The sequence below is a fragment of the Macaca mulatta genome, chromosome 3 (genome assembly GCF_049350105.2).
Source record: "Macaca mulatta isolate MMU2019108-1 chromosome 3, T2T-MMU8v2.0, whole genome shotgun sequence".
Classification (NCBI taxonomy): Eukaryota; Metazoa; Chordata; class Mammalia; order Primates; family Cercopithecidae; genus Macaca; species Macaca mulatta.
This window is the reverse complement of record NC_133408.1, coordinates 190667160-190684688: the sequence shown is the minus strand read 5'-3', so window position 1 is coordinate 190684688 and position 17529 is coordinate 190667160. Positions and strand designations below refer to the sequence as shown.

The window sequence follows — 17529 nt, the reverse complement described above, 5'->3', positions numbered from 1 at the left end:
CAGGAGCCATCGGCGGCGTGGCACGGCCGAGCCCCCTTCTGGGGTTGAGCCATTGGGGATCCTGGCCTTTGTGAGGAGGGAGCCCTGGTCCGGGCCCCCACACTGGCGCCGCCCCAGTTTTCTGGTCTGAAGGCTCCTCATGTCGCCCACCTAAAAGCAGTATGCAAATGTGTCTGGGCCTGCCTTTGGAATGGGGCCCACGACGGGATCTGGAGGTGCTCAAGGTGTGCCTGTGTGTGCAGAGCCGTGTGGCTTCCTCGACCTTCTGGCGCTTGCATTGGTGTGTGTGCCTGGTGTGTGTGTGTCGGGAGGGTATGTGTGCACGGTGTATCTATTGTCTTTGTACATTTAAGGATGTCTTCCAGAGGGGTGGCTCAGGAGGGGGCTTATGTATGGACTTGAGTGAAGCCCACCAGCTCCTCCACAGGGGCCTAACCATAGCCCCTGCTCTAACCACCTCCTGCAACCTCTTCCACCACCAAGACCAAGCCCCGGATCTCCCAGGCCCTGCCTCAAATTTCCCAGCTGCCCAAACTGGAGTGCGCAGCATCTCCTCTGCTGTCTTCTTTTTCCAAGAGGTCTCTCCAACAGTTGAGAACACTGAGCTTTAACAAAGCCTAGAGGTGTCTATCCCCAACCCCCAGAACCTCCGAGGCCTGTGGTTTCCCACGCCCCTGCTAGACGCACCCGTGGTGGGTGGGGGTACCCATGAAACTCACACCATCAGGTAAATGGCAGAGTACCAGCTCCATCCATTGGCTCACTGAGCTTTGCAAGCATCAGGTATCGGGGTATTGTTGAGTTCCTGTGCCCAGGCATGGAGGAAGAGTGGGAGTTAAAGATCAGTCCCTGACCTCATAGGGACCTAGCCTCTTTGGGAAAAAGCAAAGCTAATGTCCATGAAGCACTGTGCACATCAGGCCAGTCCAATGCCAATTCATGGTGCTGGGTAGATGGCAATGAGCATTTGGAGAAGAGAAAAATCTTTGCATACAAGTAGGACCAGGGAAGGCTTCCTGGAGGAAGTGGGGCCTGGGCTGGGCTTTAAAGGATAGATGTGATTTGGACAAGCAGAGGGAAGGCAGAGGGCAGACAAAGGACATTCCAGGTAAAAGAATCGTGGGCAGGGACTAAGAAATGGGAGTGAGCAGGGATTTTGGAGGTTAGCAGGCAGACTGGACAAGTCACTTCCCCAGGTTCCCAGCAGCTAACTGCATGACCTGTGGCAGACAGAGGCAGGCCACCCACCCATCCCCACCCTGTCAGGGCCCAGGCTCTGTGTGTGGGTGTGGAGGGGGGGTCTAGGCTAAAGCCCTGGGAGAGATTTGGCAGCAAGGGTATCTCTAGGTCCCCTTTCAAGCTAGGGGTGGTAGAGGAGCATCCTGGACCAGATGCCCTCCCTGACATTTCAGATTGACAGTGGACACCCAAATGAACAGTGACAGCCAAGAGCACAACCAGGGCCAGCAGAAATCAGGCTGCAGGCAGAAAAGACCCCTAGGCAAAGGCATTCTGAAGGGTTTAGGGTCAGGACACTTCAGTCTTCAGGACCCAACTTCAAATAAGTGTTTCAACAAACTCCCCTAGGCACTAGGCTATGGCCCTGCCTTCACCTGGATTCTCACAGTGAGGCCCCAGCAGGCCCCCAAACTTGACCCAAGGGGCCTTGTTCCAAAGCCCACGGGCTCCTCCCCCAGAAGGAGGAAAAAGGGGCGTGGCCTTTGGGGACCTGGGTAGGCCCAGGGCTCCCAGCCTGGGTATGTCAGGATTTGCCCCTCCTCCTTCCGGTCCCTCCTCCACTCCAGGGACTGCCAACTCCTTCCACACGCCCCTTCTGGGGCTCCCTTGCCACCCCACCCCACACCGCAGCCTCAAGATCCCTCTCTTTGGGGTCTTGAGGCCGGCCCAATATACCCACTATACCCAGCCCAGCTGCCCCAACTCCTCTGGGTCCCCTAACCCCACTCCACCCCCACCCCAAGAAAACCAAGCTCGGCTTGCCTCGTTCTCTCCACGCACCCACCCAAGCACCCCCTTGGCGCTGCGCCATTCCCCACATTCATTCTCTTCCTGTTCTCATGAACACAATCCCTGTCCCTCTTTCTGAAATACTTCCCCTATTGCCCTCACTTTCTCACAGAACGGCAAACAAAGACTCACATACCCAGAAATAGCCTTGCACAGAGCTGAAAGGCACAGGCCACGTCCTGCCACACACGCAGGCGCGCGCACGGAGGCTGTCGTGGAGGGAGGCACACAGACAGGGCGTCTGTCTGCACGCACATAAGCTGACACACCACAAAAGGGCGCGGACACACACGGCGTGTGAGACAAGGGCACACACAGCTGTGGACGCAGGGCCACGCCGCCGCCCGGGCACACCCACCGCCGCCGGCCCCGGGCAGGCGCGAGGCCTCGCGGGCCGGGCTCCCCCGGTTCCTGCCAGCGAATGTTTCCCTGCTCGGCCTGCCAGGTCTCTGGGGAAAGGGCCTCAGAAATGCTGCAGGAGCCCGCTGGGGGAAAAGTTGGAACTGACTGTTCCCTGCCTGGCGCGGCCGGCGAATTCCCTGACGGAGAAACTATTTGTGGCGAGAGCCGGTGGCCGGCGACCCCCCGCCGCCTCCCCTGGCGTCCCCTCCTCGCGCCGCCTCCCGCGGGCCTCGGCGGCTTCGGGCTGCAGCACTGCTGCCCAGCGCCCGCGGCCGGGCTGGTCGGCGCGCCTCGCCGCTTATCTGCGCTGTTTGGACAGCGGGCTTGGAAAGGCAGGCGGCCCCGTCCCCGCCGAGTCAACAGGCAGACCCCGGGCCGCCGGACTATTTCTGTCTTATCAGTGCAGGAATGCGGCAGCCGCGGCCGCGGCGGCGGCGGCGGGCGGGCGGCGGCGGCGTGGGCCGTGGGCCGTCAGGGCAGCCCTGAAGGGGCCCCCTCCCCACTCCGCTCGAGTAGAAGTGTGAGAGAGCCCAGCAGGACTCAGAGGGGAGAGTTGGAGGAAAAAAAAAGGCAGAAAAGGGAAAGAAAGAGGAAGAGAGAGAGAGAGTGAGAGGAGCCGCTGAGCCCACCCCGATGGCCGCGGACGAAGTTGCCGGAGGGGCGCGCAAAGCCACGAAAAGCAAACTTTTTGAGTTTCTGGTCCATGGGGTGGTGAGTGGGGGAAAGTTAGAGGGGGAGGGCGAGCGAGCTGGCTCGGGCTGAATGGAGGGCTGATCGGGAGGGGCCGGGAGGGCACTCCCGCTCTCCCACCCCTCTAGTGGGGGGCGCCATGGCCCACGGCCCGGCTCCGGGACTGTGCTGGCGCCCTGGCACCCGAACACGTCGCCAGGCGGCCGGCCGGGTCTGGTGCGAGGCGGGGAAGGGAGGCGTTTGCATGGCTCTTGTCAGGGGCGGGGGTGAGACTTGGGGACTCTCCCCCCCAAGTGGGGAGTCCTCGCTGTAGCCGACAGGTTGACTTTCGTTCTTTTCCTTGTGGGCCCAGGTGTTGCCCCTGCCCTGGGGGTGGGGGTGGGGGATGGGGACATGGCAGAGGCTGGGCTGGGCTGTCTGTTCATCCGTTGGGACAGTGTCACTGCTTGTGTCTCCGGAGCAAGGAGCAGGTGACCCTGGAGGCACTGTAGTGGGAAGCTCGCAGGCTGAGCCACCTCTGCATCTCAGCGGGAGGGCTCTGGAGCTTCTGCCTCAGGGTCGGGGAGAGGCCCGCTCTAGGGACTTAGCCCAAGTTAGGGGTTCTGAGGGTCCCCTTGGCGGACTCAGCCACCAGAAGCTGATGTCCTTAACTCCTCGAAGGTGTGAAGGAAGGGCTGGAGTTGGGGATGTGAGGCCTAGAGACCGAAGGGACAGGGGAGCACTGTCCTGCCACAGGCAGGCTGCAAAGGCACGTGGGAGCCCGGGAGGCTGGAGCTGAGTCAGTAGGGCCTGGCTGGGAGGGGTGTGGAGGGGTGTGGAATGGGAGAGGCAGGGGCTGTGACTCTTGAGATGGGTGAGGGGGTGGAGGCCCTGTGTAGAAGAAGCTGTCAGGTTTACTATGGCCAAATTTGGTTGTGACCCCAAGGAAGGCACCTTCTCAGTAAGACCAGAGTCCCTAGGATTTTGGCCTTTCATGGGGGTGGGGCTGGAGGTGGGCACAGCTCTCTGGGGGCTCTGGAAGCCTCCCTCTCAGGGCCTCTTCAGCAGAGGAGCCAGTATCCCTGGCCTTGATAACTGGGGAGAGCAGCTGACAGGAAGAGGGGGCCTCCCTGGAGTGGCCCATCCTCCAACCCCAGGGACCCCTGGGGGTAACTTCCCAAAGTGTCCATGTCAGCTAGCTGAGTTACCAATCCTAACCTGGCTGCTGGTGGGAGCCCCTTTAAAAAGGCCCATCTAGTGGGGAGAGGCTGCACACGTGGACTTTTTTTTTATCTGGCCAACTTAGAGCTTCAGTTACTGAGTGACTGTGAGCCCCAGTGCCCCATCTAGCTGGTGGCCAGGCCTGGGTTCCATTCTGGGCCGCTACCCTGGAGGCGTGAGTGACAGGGTCAGGTGGGGTGAGGGAAGCAGACACATGGACAGGCAGGTTTCACTGCAGGAGAGATAGGCAGAGACAGCTGCTGACCGAGGGTGGGAGGACATTAGGGTTAGACACAGAGCCTGGAGGGCCAGGAGGAGGTAGCAGTTGGAAGGAAAACAGCAAGCCCAAGGGGCCCCTCCTCATGCCTGGGGATGAGGTGGGTGATGTGTCCATGTTAACAGGGCCAGGGTCTGCATCCCCTGCCCTCTGATCGTCTTCCTGCTCTCGTGGTCCCAGTCCCCATCCCACCCCACTCATTCTGTTTCACAGCCCCTGAAACTCTCTCTGGCCCTCCCCATCTCCCTTCTGGAGTCTGGACAAGTGGGGTTTGGAACACTTCGCTCGATGCATTTGCATCTCATTTACACCCCATCTGACCACCCAGGGGTAGTGGCAAGGGAGGAGGAGCCGCCTCCTCTCAGTCTCCACAGCCCCCTGAACCCTGACTGCTGACCTTGCTGGGGTGGGGATGGGAAGAGGAGGAGGTGGCTGCTGACCTGGGCAGACAGGAAGGGAAATGTGAGTGGAAGTGTCACTGCCCTGACCCACCTCAGGCCCCCTGGGCAGCCCACCTCCAACGCAGCTCCCCTCCTCCCAATCAGATAATCCTGGCAGGGTCTGGGGTGCCCCCAAAGGCTGCCCTTGCCTGCCCTGCCTCCAGCCCTCACCCTGGGAGCAAATTATGAGGGCAGCTTAGACCCTGGGTCAGCGAAGACCCTGGGTGTGGGGACTTGGAGTCAGTCGAGGGGAGTGGAGTTTGGGACCGAAGGGTCAAAGCAGGGAGCAGAGTGGCTGAGATGAGGAGCTAGTGAGTGCCAGGCAGAACCGCCCAAGAAGTGAAGCCTGAGAAGGAGGAGCAGGAGGAGGAGCAGAAGTCGGAGCAGGGAGCCGGGTACCTGACTTCAACCAAGCTGCAGAGAGCAAAGCCCTGGGCCCCCAGGAGGCAGCCCTTCAGGGGCTGGCCGGGCCTGGATGAGCTGTGTGACCTTGGCGAGGTCGCTTTTCTCCTTGAGCCACAGTGGCCCCATCCGTCAAGTGGGGATGAAAGGACCTGCTCAGACTGTCTTGTAGAGGAGCATGTGGATGTGAACATCTTTGAAAGGTTGAAAGAAGCCATTAATATTCATTTTTGCGGTACCTTCCGCAGCCCCGAGGCTCGCAATGCCCTGTGCGGTGCCTGGCTTCAGTTAGCTTCCTACAGCCAGACGCCAAGCCCCTCCGCCAGAGCCGCGCGTATTCCGGCGCCCCTGCCCCTCCTACCCATCGTTCCCACCCATCGCTCAGCGCTCAGGGTCACCAGCCGAGGGTCTGGTGGGGGAGGGGAGACGCCGGCTCACCGCGCCTGGAGCTGGGGGCCCTGGTCTGACCCACGGGCGCCCGTTTCTGCTTCACCCCCGCCCACCCACAGCGCCCCGGGATGCCGTCTGGAGCCCGGATGCCCCACCAGGGGGCGCCCATGGGCCCCCCGGGCTCCCCCTACATGGGCAGCCCCGCCGTGCGACCCGGCCTGGCCCCCGCGGGCATGGAGCCCGCCCGTAAGCGAGCAGCGCCCCCGCCCGGGCAGAGCCAGGCACAGAGCCAGGGCCAGCCGGTGCCCACCGCCCCCGCGCGGAGCCGCAGGTGAGTGGGAGGCCCGGCGCGGAGGGGGCGTGCAGGGGCGGGCCCTGGGGACCCGCAGGGACCAGGTGAGAGAGTAGCGGGGATTGGAAGAGGTGAGGAAGAATGATTAGCAGGGAGCGAGGCTTCCCGGATCGGATGCCCTCTGGGGAGGTGGGCTTAGGGGGCACCGGCCTGATTCTTTTGTGTGCCCACGGTAGAGACAGGCTGTGGCCGTCGGCAGCCGGTACCGCTTCCCTGCACGTTCCCCTCACCCTTCTCCTTGTCACCTGCTCAGTCCCTCTCTCCACCCATCAGGTTCTGGGTGATGCTTCAGTCTTTGGGTTGGGGGCGGGGCTTCCAGTGGGACTGAGGGCAGAGCTGTAGGACTGTGTTGCCCAAAGTGTAGTTCTCCGCTGAGCCTTCCTGCCAGACCCCGGACTGTTTCAAAGCCACTCCAGATTTTCTCAATGGGACTCTCTGGCCCTGGGGGTGGAGCTTGGGGATTTGCCCTGTGGTAGGTGGTCTCTGCCCAGTTCCGCTCTTAATTCTTAGGCACTCTGGACCAGGTCTGCTCCCAAGCCACCAGGGCCAGCCCATTGCCTTATTTTCCTCCAGCAGCTGGTGGCACCCTTAAAGCCCCTGCTGGCTCCTGGCAACAGCAGTGCCCCTCTGGATTTCAGTATTTAGCCAAATACACATGCTTTTTTTGCACAACAGATGGATTTCTATAAAAGGTGTAATATCAATTTTACCTCATTATTAAGTATTTTTTACACATCAGGTAAAATTCACCACTTATAGGAATCCCATGATGAATTATTTTGTAAAGTGCATCGTCATTTTGTACAGCAAACGGTAATTCCCTGATTTATCTTGTATAAATGGAGAGTTACACAAAGATAATCTGTCTAAAACAAACCAGACCTTTAATGAAATCTGCTTGTTAGCCTTAGATTTCTGCATAGGGAGGGGGTAGTGGTTGAGAACACCACACGGGGGCAGTATGGAGCTATTCTCTAGGCTGCGTTTTCATCTCTTGACCCGCCAAGGTTTTTCTGGGGGTTTTTGGGTTAGTCAGCAGCAGCTAGTGGGTCAGAAAGAGCTCACATCCAGCTGCTACTACCCTGGGCCTAGTCAGTTTGGCCTCAGCCTGAAGTCACACCCATGCACATTCTGGGCGCCTATGGCTGCAGCATGTCCCTCACCTTGTTGCCAGGTAGTCCCAGGGCATGAGTACCCCTGCTCATCAGCATTCTCTTGCAAGCCCAGGGTGCCTGGAAGGGATGCAAGTCCCGCCAGCTTCACACCATCACCTCCCGCTCCATGGATAGGAAGGAAGTCGTCTATCTCCCTCCCTCTGAGCTTAGAATCCTTTGGACAGGGCACCCCCTGCTTTCCAGAAAAGGTCCTCAGACCTGGCTTCCCTCTCCTTTGTCCTCCCTCATCCCCACCTTTCCTCAAACACTTCTGCAGCTCCCATCTTTTGGCAGCACCACCCCCACTCGCCAGTCCCTCCTAAGTCTAAATTTCTCTGTCCCTAAGGATGTGGCAGGTTAGAAGGGGGCTCCCAGGCCAGAGAATGGACGGGTCACCCCTGTGTCCTTAGAGAGGACAGAGCACCAGTTCCACACACCACCGTCATAGCCCTTGGGCGGGCAGACAAGCGGGCTGTGGGAACCCCAGCCAGGCGGGCGGAGATGTCGGGATAATTTAGCAGGTGGCCTCGTTACTCCCAGATCTGTCGCCATGGTAACCTGGTTTTTTCTTTAAAAAATGTACAGTGCCAAGAGGAGGAAGATGGCTGACAAAATCCTCCCTCAAAGGGTGAGTGTCTTTCACAGCAGCCCCCAGCCCACCCCCTACCCTTTGCTGCTCTGCCCTCCCCTCCCCCCTCAAAAGCAGAGCTTCAGTGTCACAGTCACTTTCACTTTTTGTTTAAAAAAACTCATTAGTAAGTGAGGCTCCCTAGGCCAGAGGGAGGGGGTGAGGTGGAGGGAAGCAGCAGAGCCACTGGGGCCAGAACACAGGGGCCTGTCAGGGGGCTGGATCCAAGTGGTACTAAGACAGAGTTGTGGGACAAGAAGGGGGCAAGAGCTAGGGGATCAAAAGCTGCCAGGCAGAATGAAGGGGATAGAAGGTGGCCAGAGATCCTGAGCATCCTAAAGGGACCCAGGTCCAGCTGGATATGGGGGACAGCACAGTTGGGACAGGTGTGGGGGCTGAGCAATGTGCCAGCAAAGAAGAAAGCACTGCTGTCCAACTGTCCCAGGGATTGAGCCCCTACTAGGCACTTTGCAGGGGCCCAGGGGAAGCCCAGTGGGCATATGACATAGAAAATGACAGGATGAGGAGACTAAAGGCTAGTGCTTTGCTGGGTTCCACAGTTGCTACCTCCTCCCCGTGATGATACACAAGGCTCTTCCTAAAGGGAGAAGCAATTGTTATCCCTACACAGCAAGGCCCCTACTGCTGGATAATGGCATCCTGGGGAGAGGTCCTGTTCCCACTGTCAAAGCTCCATGCCCAGAAGTAGGATGGCTCCCCCGACATCTTTTGCACCCTAGGATTGCACAACATGCATACATTCCATGGTACAACCCTGGACTCGAGCCTCTGACTCCTGCCCTGCTCCTCCTCCTCCAGATTCGGGAGCTGGTCCCCGAGTCCCAGGCTTACATGGACCTCTTGGCATTTGAGAGGAAACTGGATCAAACCATCATGCGGAAGCGGGTGGACATCCAGGAGGCTCTGAAGAGGCCCATGAAGGTGCCTTAGTTCGGGGGTAGGAAGGGGACTCTTGAGTCGCGTGACCAGGATGGGGAAGCAAGGTAGTCAGGGTGGAAGCACACAGCATTTGCCAGGTTCTACACTCTATTTCTACAGCAAAAGCGGAAGCTGCGTCTCTATATCTCCAACACTTTTAACCCTGCGAAGCCTGACGCTGAGGACTCCGATGGCAGCATTGCCTCCTGGGAGCTACGGGTGGAGGGGAAGCTCCTGGATGATGTACGTCCCGGCCCAGGTCTCTCCAGGTGTCCTGGGGTGGGCACGGGCTGCACTGAGAACAGAACAAAGTGTCTGCACTAAGGGCTAGGGAGTCAGCCCAGGCTGGGGAGGTGGGGGCAGGCCTAGAGACATTCCAGGTGCAGAGGATTTCATCTAAGCCCACTGCCCTGTCTGCTGCCAACTTGGCCTCCTTCTGCTTCTCCCACCCTGTCCCTGTTCTGCCCCCATGGTTCCTGTTCCTCTCCCACAGCCCAGCAAACAGAAGCGGAAGTTCTCTTCTTTCTTCAAGAGTTTGGTCATCGAGCTGGACAAAGATCTTTATGGTCCTGACAACCACCTTGTTGAGGTAAGACCAAGAGCCCCTCCGCCCTTGAATTGCCACCTTCCCACAGGCCAGAATCCCTGAAGAACGAGCACAGATTTGGGTCAGGGACCGCCCTAGAGTCCTGGGCCCCACCACTCCAGATGGGCCTTTGGGAGACACAGCTCTTCTCTCCTGGACAGTGGCATCGGACACCCACGACCCAGGAGACGGACGGCTTCCAGGTGAAACGGCCTGGGGATCTGAGTGTGCGCTGCACGCTGCTCCTCATGCTGGACTACCAGGTCTGCACCTGCCACGCTGCCCCATACACGCCACACAAGGCTCTCAGGGCAGGCCTAGGTCCCAAAGTGGTGCATCTCGAGAGACCTCCTTCCCCTCCCAACCCTATCCTTCCCCAGGGGCATGTTTCCTCAATCAACACATCCCCATAGTCCTGAATGGCCTGGCCCTGGGCTCCTTCCTTTCTCTCCCTTTGTTCTAACTTTCACGGTCCCCTTTTCTCAGCCTCCCCAGTTCAAACTGGATCCCCGCCTAGCCCGGCTGCTGGGGTTGCACACACAGAGCCGCTCAGCCATCGTCCAGGCCCTGTGGCAGTATGTGAAGACCAACAGGCTGCAGGACTCCCATGACAAGGAATACATCAATGGGGACAAGTATTTCCAGCAGGTAACCTCTCTCCTGAACCCTGGGATCTGGGGAGCAGGCAGAGTTCTCCAGCAGGGGAAGTACCTCTACCAAGGTAACTACCACCCCTCCCTTCTAGATTCCTGAGTAGCAGAAGCAATACACAGTCATGGTCTTGGAGCCAAGAGACCGACCAGGATTCTAGTTCAGGCCCTACTGTGGATTAGCTCTGTGCTGCAGTCAATCCATGTTAGCCCCCCCCAAGTTAGGAAGACCTGGAAACCCTACAAAGCCAACCGCTTTCTGGAATGTAATATTCTTGGCACTTGGAGTTAGGATCCCCAGGTTCTAGTCCTGAGTCTGGACTCTGGGTAAGTGACTCAGCGATTCTGAACCTTGTTTCCTTATCTTTGAAGTGGAGTGAAAATACCTGTCCTATCTACTCTCCTGGGCAGTTAGGAAAATCAAATTGCTGCAAAGGGATTCAGCAAAATTCCACCAAAACAGAGAATATTCTTATTAATGCATTTAAAAATAAATACAGCAGATAAACCTGAGGAGTTAAAACAGCAGTTGATATTTATTGGGCACTTACCATGTGCCAGGCACTGCTCCAAGCACCTTATGTGTATTAGTTCACTGCCTTCCCACGGCAGCCCTAGGAGATGGGTATTCTTTCCATCCCCACTCTAGAGATGAGCCCTGAGGTGTTAACTTGCTCCAGGCTGCATAGTAAGCGGCAGAGGCAGGAGTGATACATACACAGGCTGACTCAGGGCCTGCACTCTCAACCCCTGCCCCACAATGACCCACCCCCTACCTTGTCAGCCGTATGGGTGGCTCCACTGCCAGACCAGCCCACCCCAATCCCATCCCCATGCGCACTAAGGAATCAGACTTCCTCTCAGCTTCTTGCAGCCTTTCTAGAACAAAAGGATCTACAACTGCGTGATGATCTCTTCAAGAAGAGTGATCTCTCTCTCCCCAATTGTCCTGCTTCAGATTTTTGATTGTCCCCGGCTGAAGTTTTCTGAGATTCCCCAGCGCCTCACAGCCCTGCTATTGCCCCCTGACCCAATTGTCATCAACCATGTCATCAGGTGAGGTGGCCCCAGCTTGCTTCTCAGACCAGGGAATGATCTCGTTCCTGCCTTCCCTGCCCCTCCCTCTCCTCCCACTCCCATCTCTTCTCCCTCCCTGTTGGATCTGCCCCAGCCCCTGCGCCCTGGGGCCTGTATGGGGGCATCGTGGACACCAAGGGCTGGACTTCCCTGGCAGCGTGGACCCTTCAGACCAGAAGAAGACGGCGTGCTATGACATTGACGTGGAAGTAGAGGAGCCATTAAAGGGACAGATGAGCAGCTTCCTCCTGTCCACGGCCAACCAGCAGGAGATCAGTGCTCTGGACAGTAAGGTGGGGCCCAAGCCCAGAGCCGGAGTGGGATATTAACCCAGAGATGATAGAGGAGACTTTTCTGAGACCAGGGTGTGGCTGCAGATGAGCAGTCTGGGTTAAATTAAAAAATTAAAAAAAAAAAAAAAAAAAAGAGAGACCAGACTGTGGGCCAATGGGGCACAAATGGCCCTTCCATGCTGCTTGGAGTTGAACCTCATTCCAAGTTTAGTTCTGCCCATCCCCTCCGCCCCTGGGACTTCAGAGGAATCAGGGGCTCTGAGGGGTTGTCCTTCACAGGTCTCCCCTTCCCTCCCACTTCCTTTTCCCTCCTCTCCCACATCACCACAGCCAGGTGGAAAGCATCTATCTTTCTACCTGCAGATCCATGAGACGATTGAGTCCATAAACCAGCTCAAGATCCAGAGGGACTTCATGCTAAGCTTCTCCAGAGACCCCAAAGGCTATGTCCAAGACCTGCTCCGCTCCCAGAGCCGGGACCTCAAGGTGAAGAGGGAGACTCAGGGAGTACTGGAGTGGAAGACAAGCACATCGGGAAAGACAGTAAACGTTGTACTCCAGGGGCAGGTGAGGGGATTCGGGGCTCAGGGCTCACCCCACGCTCCCTCCCAGGTGATGACAGATGTAGCCGGCAACCCCGAAGAGGAGCGCCGGGCTGAGTTCTACCACCAGCCCTGGTCCCAGGAGGCTGTCAGTCGCTACTTCTACTGCAAGGTATGGAGGGACCCTTGCCCTAAGGCTTCCCCCTCCTCAACTCCAAGAGAAACCTCCCTGTTCAGCTTGTGGGCAGCCCTCACAGCTCCCTACAGTAAAGCTTCACCATACCGCCTCACCATGCAATGGCCCTCCCTGCTCCCAGATGCTCTTCCATGGCAGGCGGTGTCAGTAGGGGGGGGTTGTCCTGATCACTCACCAGGAACACTGACACCTGCTCCTGTTCTCACTTCCTCTAAAGATCCAGCAGCGCAGGCAGGAGCTGGAGCAGTCGCTGGTTGTGCGCAACACCTAGGAGCCCAGAAATAAGCAGCACGAGGGAACTTCCGGCCGTGCCCCGGGCCCCAGTGCTTTGCCCTGGGCTCCAGCATCACTCCTCTGCCACCTTGGGGTGCGGGGCTAGATTAAAAGTCATTCATCTGACAGCAGCCGCGTGGTCATTGGAAACTGGGGAGGGTGGGGGATGAAGGGGGAGGGAAGGGGGAGGGAAGAGGGTGAGGAGACAGTGGGTCCTTTTGGACAAACTCCCCATACCCTTCCCTTGGATTCTCCTCACTCAATTTTCCCTAGACCTAAAAAACAGTTTGGCAGAAGACACGTTTAATAACATTTTCATATTTTAAAAATACAGTGACAATTCTCTATCTGTCCACCATCTTGCCTTGCCCTTCCTGGGGCTGAGGCAGACAAAGGAAAGGTAAGGAGGTTAGGGCCCCGAGGCAGGCTAAGTGCTGTTGGCCTGCTCCTGCTCAAAGAGAGCCATGGCCAGCTGGGCACGGCCCCCCAGCCCCTCCAGGTTGCTGAGGCGGCAGCGGTGGTAGAGTTCCTCACAGAGCCGTGGGCTGCAGTCCCGCAGGGAGAACTTCTGCACCAGCCCTGGCTCTACGGCCCGAAAGAGGTGGAGCCCTGAGAACCGGAGGAAAACATCCATCACCTCCAGCCCCTCCAGGGCTTCCTCCTCTTCCTGGCCTGCCAGTTCACCTGCCAGCCGGGCTCGGGCCGCCAGGTAGTCAGCATTGTAGAAACAGCCCTCTGCAGAAGCCTGCCGGTCAAATCTCCCCCCTATAGGAGCCCCCCGGGAGGGGTCAGCACCAGGAGGGGAGGGGGGGTCAGGGCCAGCCCCCGGGGCCCCTGGGGGTGATCTCTGTGGTGACAGGGCGGGATTGAACTCCTGGAAATGAACTGGAAAGAAGGCCTGCCAGCCAGAGATGGCATTCATGCGACAGCGGTTGAGGACTTCGGGCCCAGGCCTCGTCCACACAGTGGTGAGGAAGAAGAGAGTATCCACAGGGTGCTTCTTCGAGACCACGTCCATGAGTCGCACCTGGGAAGGGGCCTCTGCTCGCACGGCAAGCCAGGCCAGCCTCGTCCCAGGGTACCGTCGCTCTAACTCAGCTGCTGCAGCCTTCACCCCAAGAAATGGGTCTGGAGCTCCACGGCCACTTTCTCGTGGCCCGTAGACCAGCAACAGAGTGAGCAACGCATGTTCTCGTGGCTCCAGGACATTGGCTGCAAAGGCCTCGAGGAAAGCCGGGGCTGCAGCAGCTTCAGCCACCAGGAGCGGCAGCACCAGCTGCACTCGGGTGGCCTCAGTGACATAGGGCATAGGTAGGATTTCCACCCGGCTCAGTGGCCGCAGTAGGCTGACCCTGCGAGCCAGGGCCCGCCGGTGCCCACGCTGTGTCACACATTCCAATAGCAGGTCCAGGGTGTACTCCATGCCCCGTGCTGGGTCGAAGCGCCGGTAGCCGTTGAGCAGTCGCTGCTTCTGGAAGCGCAGGCGGGGCTGATAGCGCCGATTGAGCTGCTCCAAGGCAGTCTCCAACGCATCACCCACGTCCGCCCTGCTAGCCCCCTGCAGCGGACACTTGGGAGCCCCATCTGCACAGGAGAAGGTGTGCTGCTCTGTGAAGTAGTCCCAGCCCAGCACCTCAAAGCGAGAGTGCGGTATGAAAGGAGCAGGGAGCCCAACGGGCCAGCTCAGCCCTGCCTCCCCTTCGGGGGTCAGCACGGTCAGGTTCCGGATCTGAGCCTGGGTTGGAGGGAATGCACCTCAAGTTAGTGCGAGCTCCAGCTGCCTGGGCTGTAAGATTCAAACAGCTGAGCTCTGTCCCAACTCCATCAACACTTAGTGACGGGTCCCTCGCTAATCACTGAATCCCTTGTACATTATTCTTCACCTCTAAAATGCAAACAGACAGGAATCCTACTTGCCTTACACAAATGCCATGAGAAGGAGGTGGAAAATGTGCTTTTTGCACAGGTAAAAATATCTTGAAATAGAAGCTCAACAGCCTTTCTCTCCCATACCCAAAGGACTCACATCTTCTTCATAATCACACCCTTGTTTTCATCTATACTCCACCTCTGCCAACCCCGACATTCAACTTGAGAATTCTACCTTCCACCCTTGGGCTTTCTTGGGACAGTTCTAGAAGTTAAGAAACTTCAGAGTTTTTGCCTCCCCAGTGGACAGGCACTATTGAGGAAGAGCTAAAACTATTCTGTCTGAACACTGTGCGGAGCTTCCTGATCCTCAGAGTCTACTTGCAAACCCCTTTAGCTGCATTCAAGTTGTCCTGGGAGCCTACCTTATGATTGCTTTGGACCCCCAAAGACCTTTGTCCCTGTAGTTGTTTTAAATGTAAGTATGGTCAGCCTCTTCCTGCCCTGCCATTATACAGGGCCTAGACCAGCCCCACTGCCAGCTGCTCGCTCATTGTACGCCTGGACATCTCAGGCTCTCTCTGACCCTCTGACTGCAGTCCTCTGCCCACCTGCTCCTCTTCAGCTCACCTGCAGTTGTTCTATTTCACTGTAAGCCCGCTCCAACTCCAGAGCGCTGAAGCGTTTGTGGAGCCGGTACATGAGGGTACCTTCGGAGACAGGGTGCACGGCGAAGGCACTCAGGAAAGCCGAGCTCCCTTCCTTTTCAGGGTCCCTATTTTTGGCCAGTTCAAATGAGCGATACTGCTGCCCCTAGAGGGACAATCAGACCAATCAATGACACACACAAGAGCTGCCAGTCCCAAACCACCCTTAACCATACTCAGTGTTCACGTCTGTTAGCACTGCTGCGTTAGAACAGAGGACAGAGGAGGCACCCTTTCCAGCACCTCGCTTAACCCCAGCTCTTTCACTGCCCACATTTTGGAAAGTGAGCCGTCACACAAATAACATATTAAAAGTAATAAGGATACTCTCTTCCCCCAAAGATTCCCATTGTTCCTCAAGGGAATGAAAGAAGTAAGCCAGAAAATCTTCCCAATACTTTGGTTTGAGAGGATGAGCCACCTCTGGGTTCTTCCACTCTTCTCCGGGACAATAAACAGGGCAGCTCTCTGGGCTGGAAAAGTGATCACCTCACTTCTCTGGGGAGTAGCCATCTCTAAGACATGCCCACATTGCCATAACTGAAGTGCTGATATCGGGAGAGGTGTGGAGGGCAGGGGGGCAGGGGAGAAGGACTGGTGAGTAGGAGCACCCTTTGGTCTTGCTTACGGGTTCCTAACAAGGTACCACTTTTGATAGCCCCAGGTTCTCAGATTGCCAAAGGTGAGCAACAGAGGGCCCACGGGGGCGGTCAGTGGCCAGGAAGGAGGAACAATGGCCTCCAAGGTGCTGCTGGGAGGAAAGCTAATCACTCATCCCCCACTAGCTTATCAGAGACCGGGAATGACTTGAAAGAGCTGTCACCTGGTGCTGTGAGACACAGCCGACGCCCAGAGAGTCAATGAGGCAGCGTCCAAGCCACTCGTCAGGACGGGCACTGAGAATGTCACCTCGGCAGCCATCCAGATGTGGCCGCAGACGAAGCAGGAGACTCCGTGACAACAGGTAGCCAAAGCCCCCATGACAGTACCGGGCCTGCTCGCCTGCGCCAATGAACTCCTCCGCCCGGCCTAAGTACAGGTCTTGGTTGATGCTAAGGTGGCCAGCAAGGGCTGCCAGGCGGGGGGCCTGCACATATGTGTCATCCTGCATGATGAAGAACCAGTCGTAGTCGGCCCCAAAGTGTGTGTGAAGGTGGCGCAGGGTCTCTGACATGAGCCAGGCGGGCCGCTCATCCCCATGAGACACCACCTGCATCCCTGCTGGAGCCCGGGCCCCCCGCTGCCCAGTGAAGTAGAGTAACCGAGGGAAGTGATGGGCCACTGTACGGTTCACAGCCACGGCCAAAGTGGACAGTGTAGCTCGGGAGGTCAGAACAGCCACCAGCAACCGCTCACGGGAGCCCAGCTCTGTCTGGATGTACCGAGTCCTGTGGAGAGACCGGTGTGCCAGGGGTCAACTCCCTAATCTTTAGGAACCCAGCTTATTCAGTATATACATCCCCCTCTAGAAGTGAGTGAGCTGAGGCTGAGAAGGGAGAAACCTCCTTCCTTGTCAATATTAATTAGGTACTCAACTGAGTATCCACTAAGTAGCTGACATTGGAATTGATTTGGGAAGGGAGGGTGTCTACTATGGATAGACTAGATAGGTTAGATGCAATTCCTACTCTGTTCAAGAACATCGAACCCTGGCCGGGCGCGGTAGCTCACGCCTGTAATCCCAGCACTTTGGGAGGCCAAGGCGGGCGGATCACCTGAGGTCAGGAGTTCAAGACCAGCCTGACCAACATGAAGAAACTCCGTCTCCACTAAAAATACAAAATTATCTGGGCACGGTGGTATGCGCCTGTAATACCGGCTACTCGGGAGGCTGAGGCAGGGGAATCACTTGAACCCGGGAGACAGAGGTTGCAGTGAGCCAATATTGCACCACTGCACTCCAGCCTGGGCGACAAGAGCAAGATTCCATCTCAAAACAAAACAAAAAAACACAAACAAAAAACATTGAACCCTAATTTAACACCAATGAATGTGAGACTTTCTAAGACCTGAGAAGGAGGGAAAATACAGGAAGAAACCATGATGGAAAATAAGCCAGAATTGCTCCAAGTTGCCTGACGCGGATTGCCAGCGGAAAGGCAGCGGCAAGGATTTACACCAGCCCAAAACAGGGCCAGTGTCTGGGGACTATGCATACATGTTGCTCTCACCTGAGCACCTTCTTGTAGGGCTTGTTGGGGTCCCTGTAGTAGGGGACAATCCGGGGTTTGAAGTCTTCATCACTTTGGTCTAGCCAAGCTCTCGAATCTGGATTCTGTGGCCCTCCTCGCTCCCCCACAGCCTCGACACAGGGATCTTCTCCCTCCCCTTGGATCCAGGAAACCCGCAGGAGGCTCAGGCTGCACCCCAGAGACAGCCCTAGGACGAGGGGAAGCGCTGGCCGCAGCAGGGCCAACAGGGAGCTCAGCCGCAT

General features: G+C 57.5%; 2 protein-coding genes and 1 non-coding gene across 12 annotated transcripts in view; 1 reads left to right on the top strand and 2 right to left on the bottom strand.

Annotated features, from left to right (window-relative positions):
• SMARCD3 (SWI/SNF related, matrix associated, actin dependent regulator of chromatin, subfamily d, member 3) overlaps nucleotides 1-12647 on the top strand; it is a 37104-nt gene extending 24457 nt beyond the window's left edge. For 3 of the 10 annotated variants that reach the window (XM_015135210.3, XM_077995171.1, XM_077995172.1), the window contains 12 exons: nucleotides 5949-6160; nucleotides 7921-7963; nucleotides 8783-8905; nucleotides 9023-9145; nucleotides 9396-9491; nucleotides 9650-9751; nucleotides 9975-10136; nucleotides 11097-11194; nucleotides 11373-11508; nucleotides 11872-11994; nucleotides 12121-12222; nucleotides 12464-12647. In XM_015135210.3, the coding sequence (XP_014990696.1) occupies nucleotides 5949-6160; nucleotides 7921-7963; nucleotides 8783-8905; nucleotides 9023-9145; nucleotides 9396-9491; nucleotides 9650-9751; nucleotides 9975-10136; nucleotides 11097-11194; nucleotides 11373-11508; nucleotides 11872-11994; nucleotides 12121-12222; nucleotides 12464-12517 (1374 nt within the window). In that variant the 3' untranslated portion in view covers nucleotides 12518-12647. 10 annotated transcript variants of the gene reach the window in all.
• Nucleotides 12648-12946: 299 nt separating this feature from the next.
• Nucleotides 12947-17529, bottom strand: CHPF2 (chondroitin polymerizing factor 2). The gene is given in 4 exon segments (NM_001244592.2): nucleotides 12947-14254; nucleotides 15019-15201; nucleotides 15919-16483; nucleotides 17267-17529. Coding segments are annotated over 4 exon segments (2319 nt in total).
• MIR671 (microRNA mir-671) lies at nucleotides 13090-13207 on the bottom strand. Its single transcript, NR_032684.1, has one exon. It is a non-coding gene; the product is annotated as a microRNA mir-671 (primary transcript).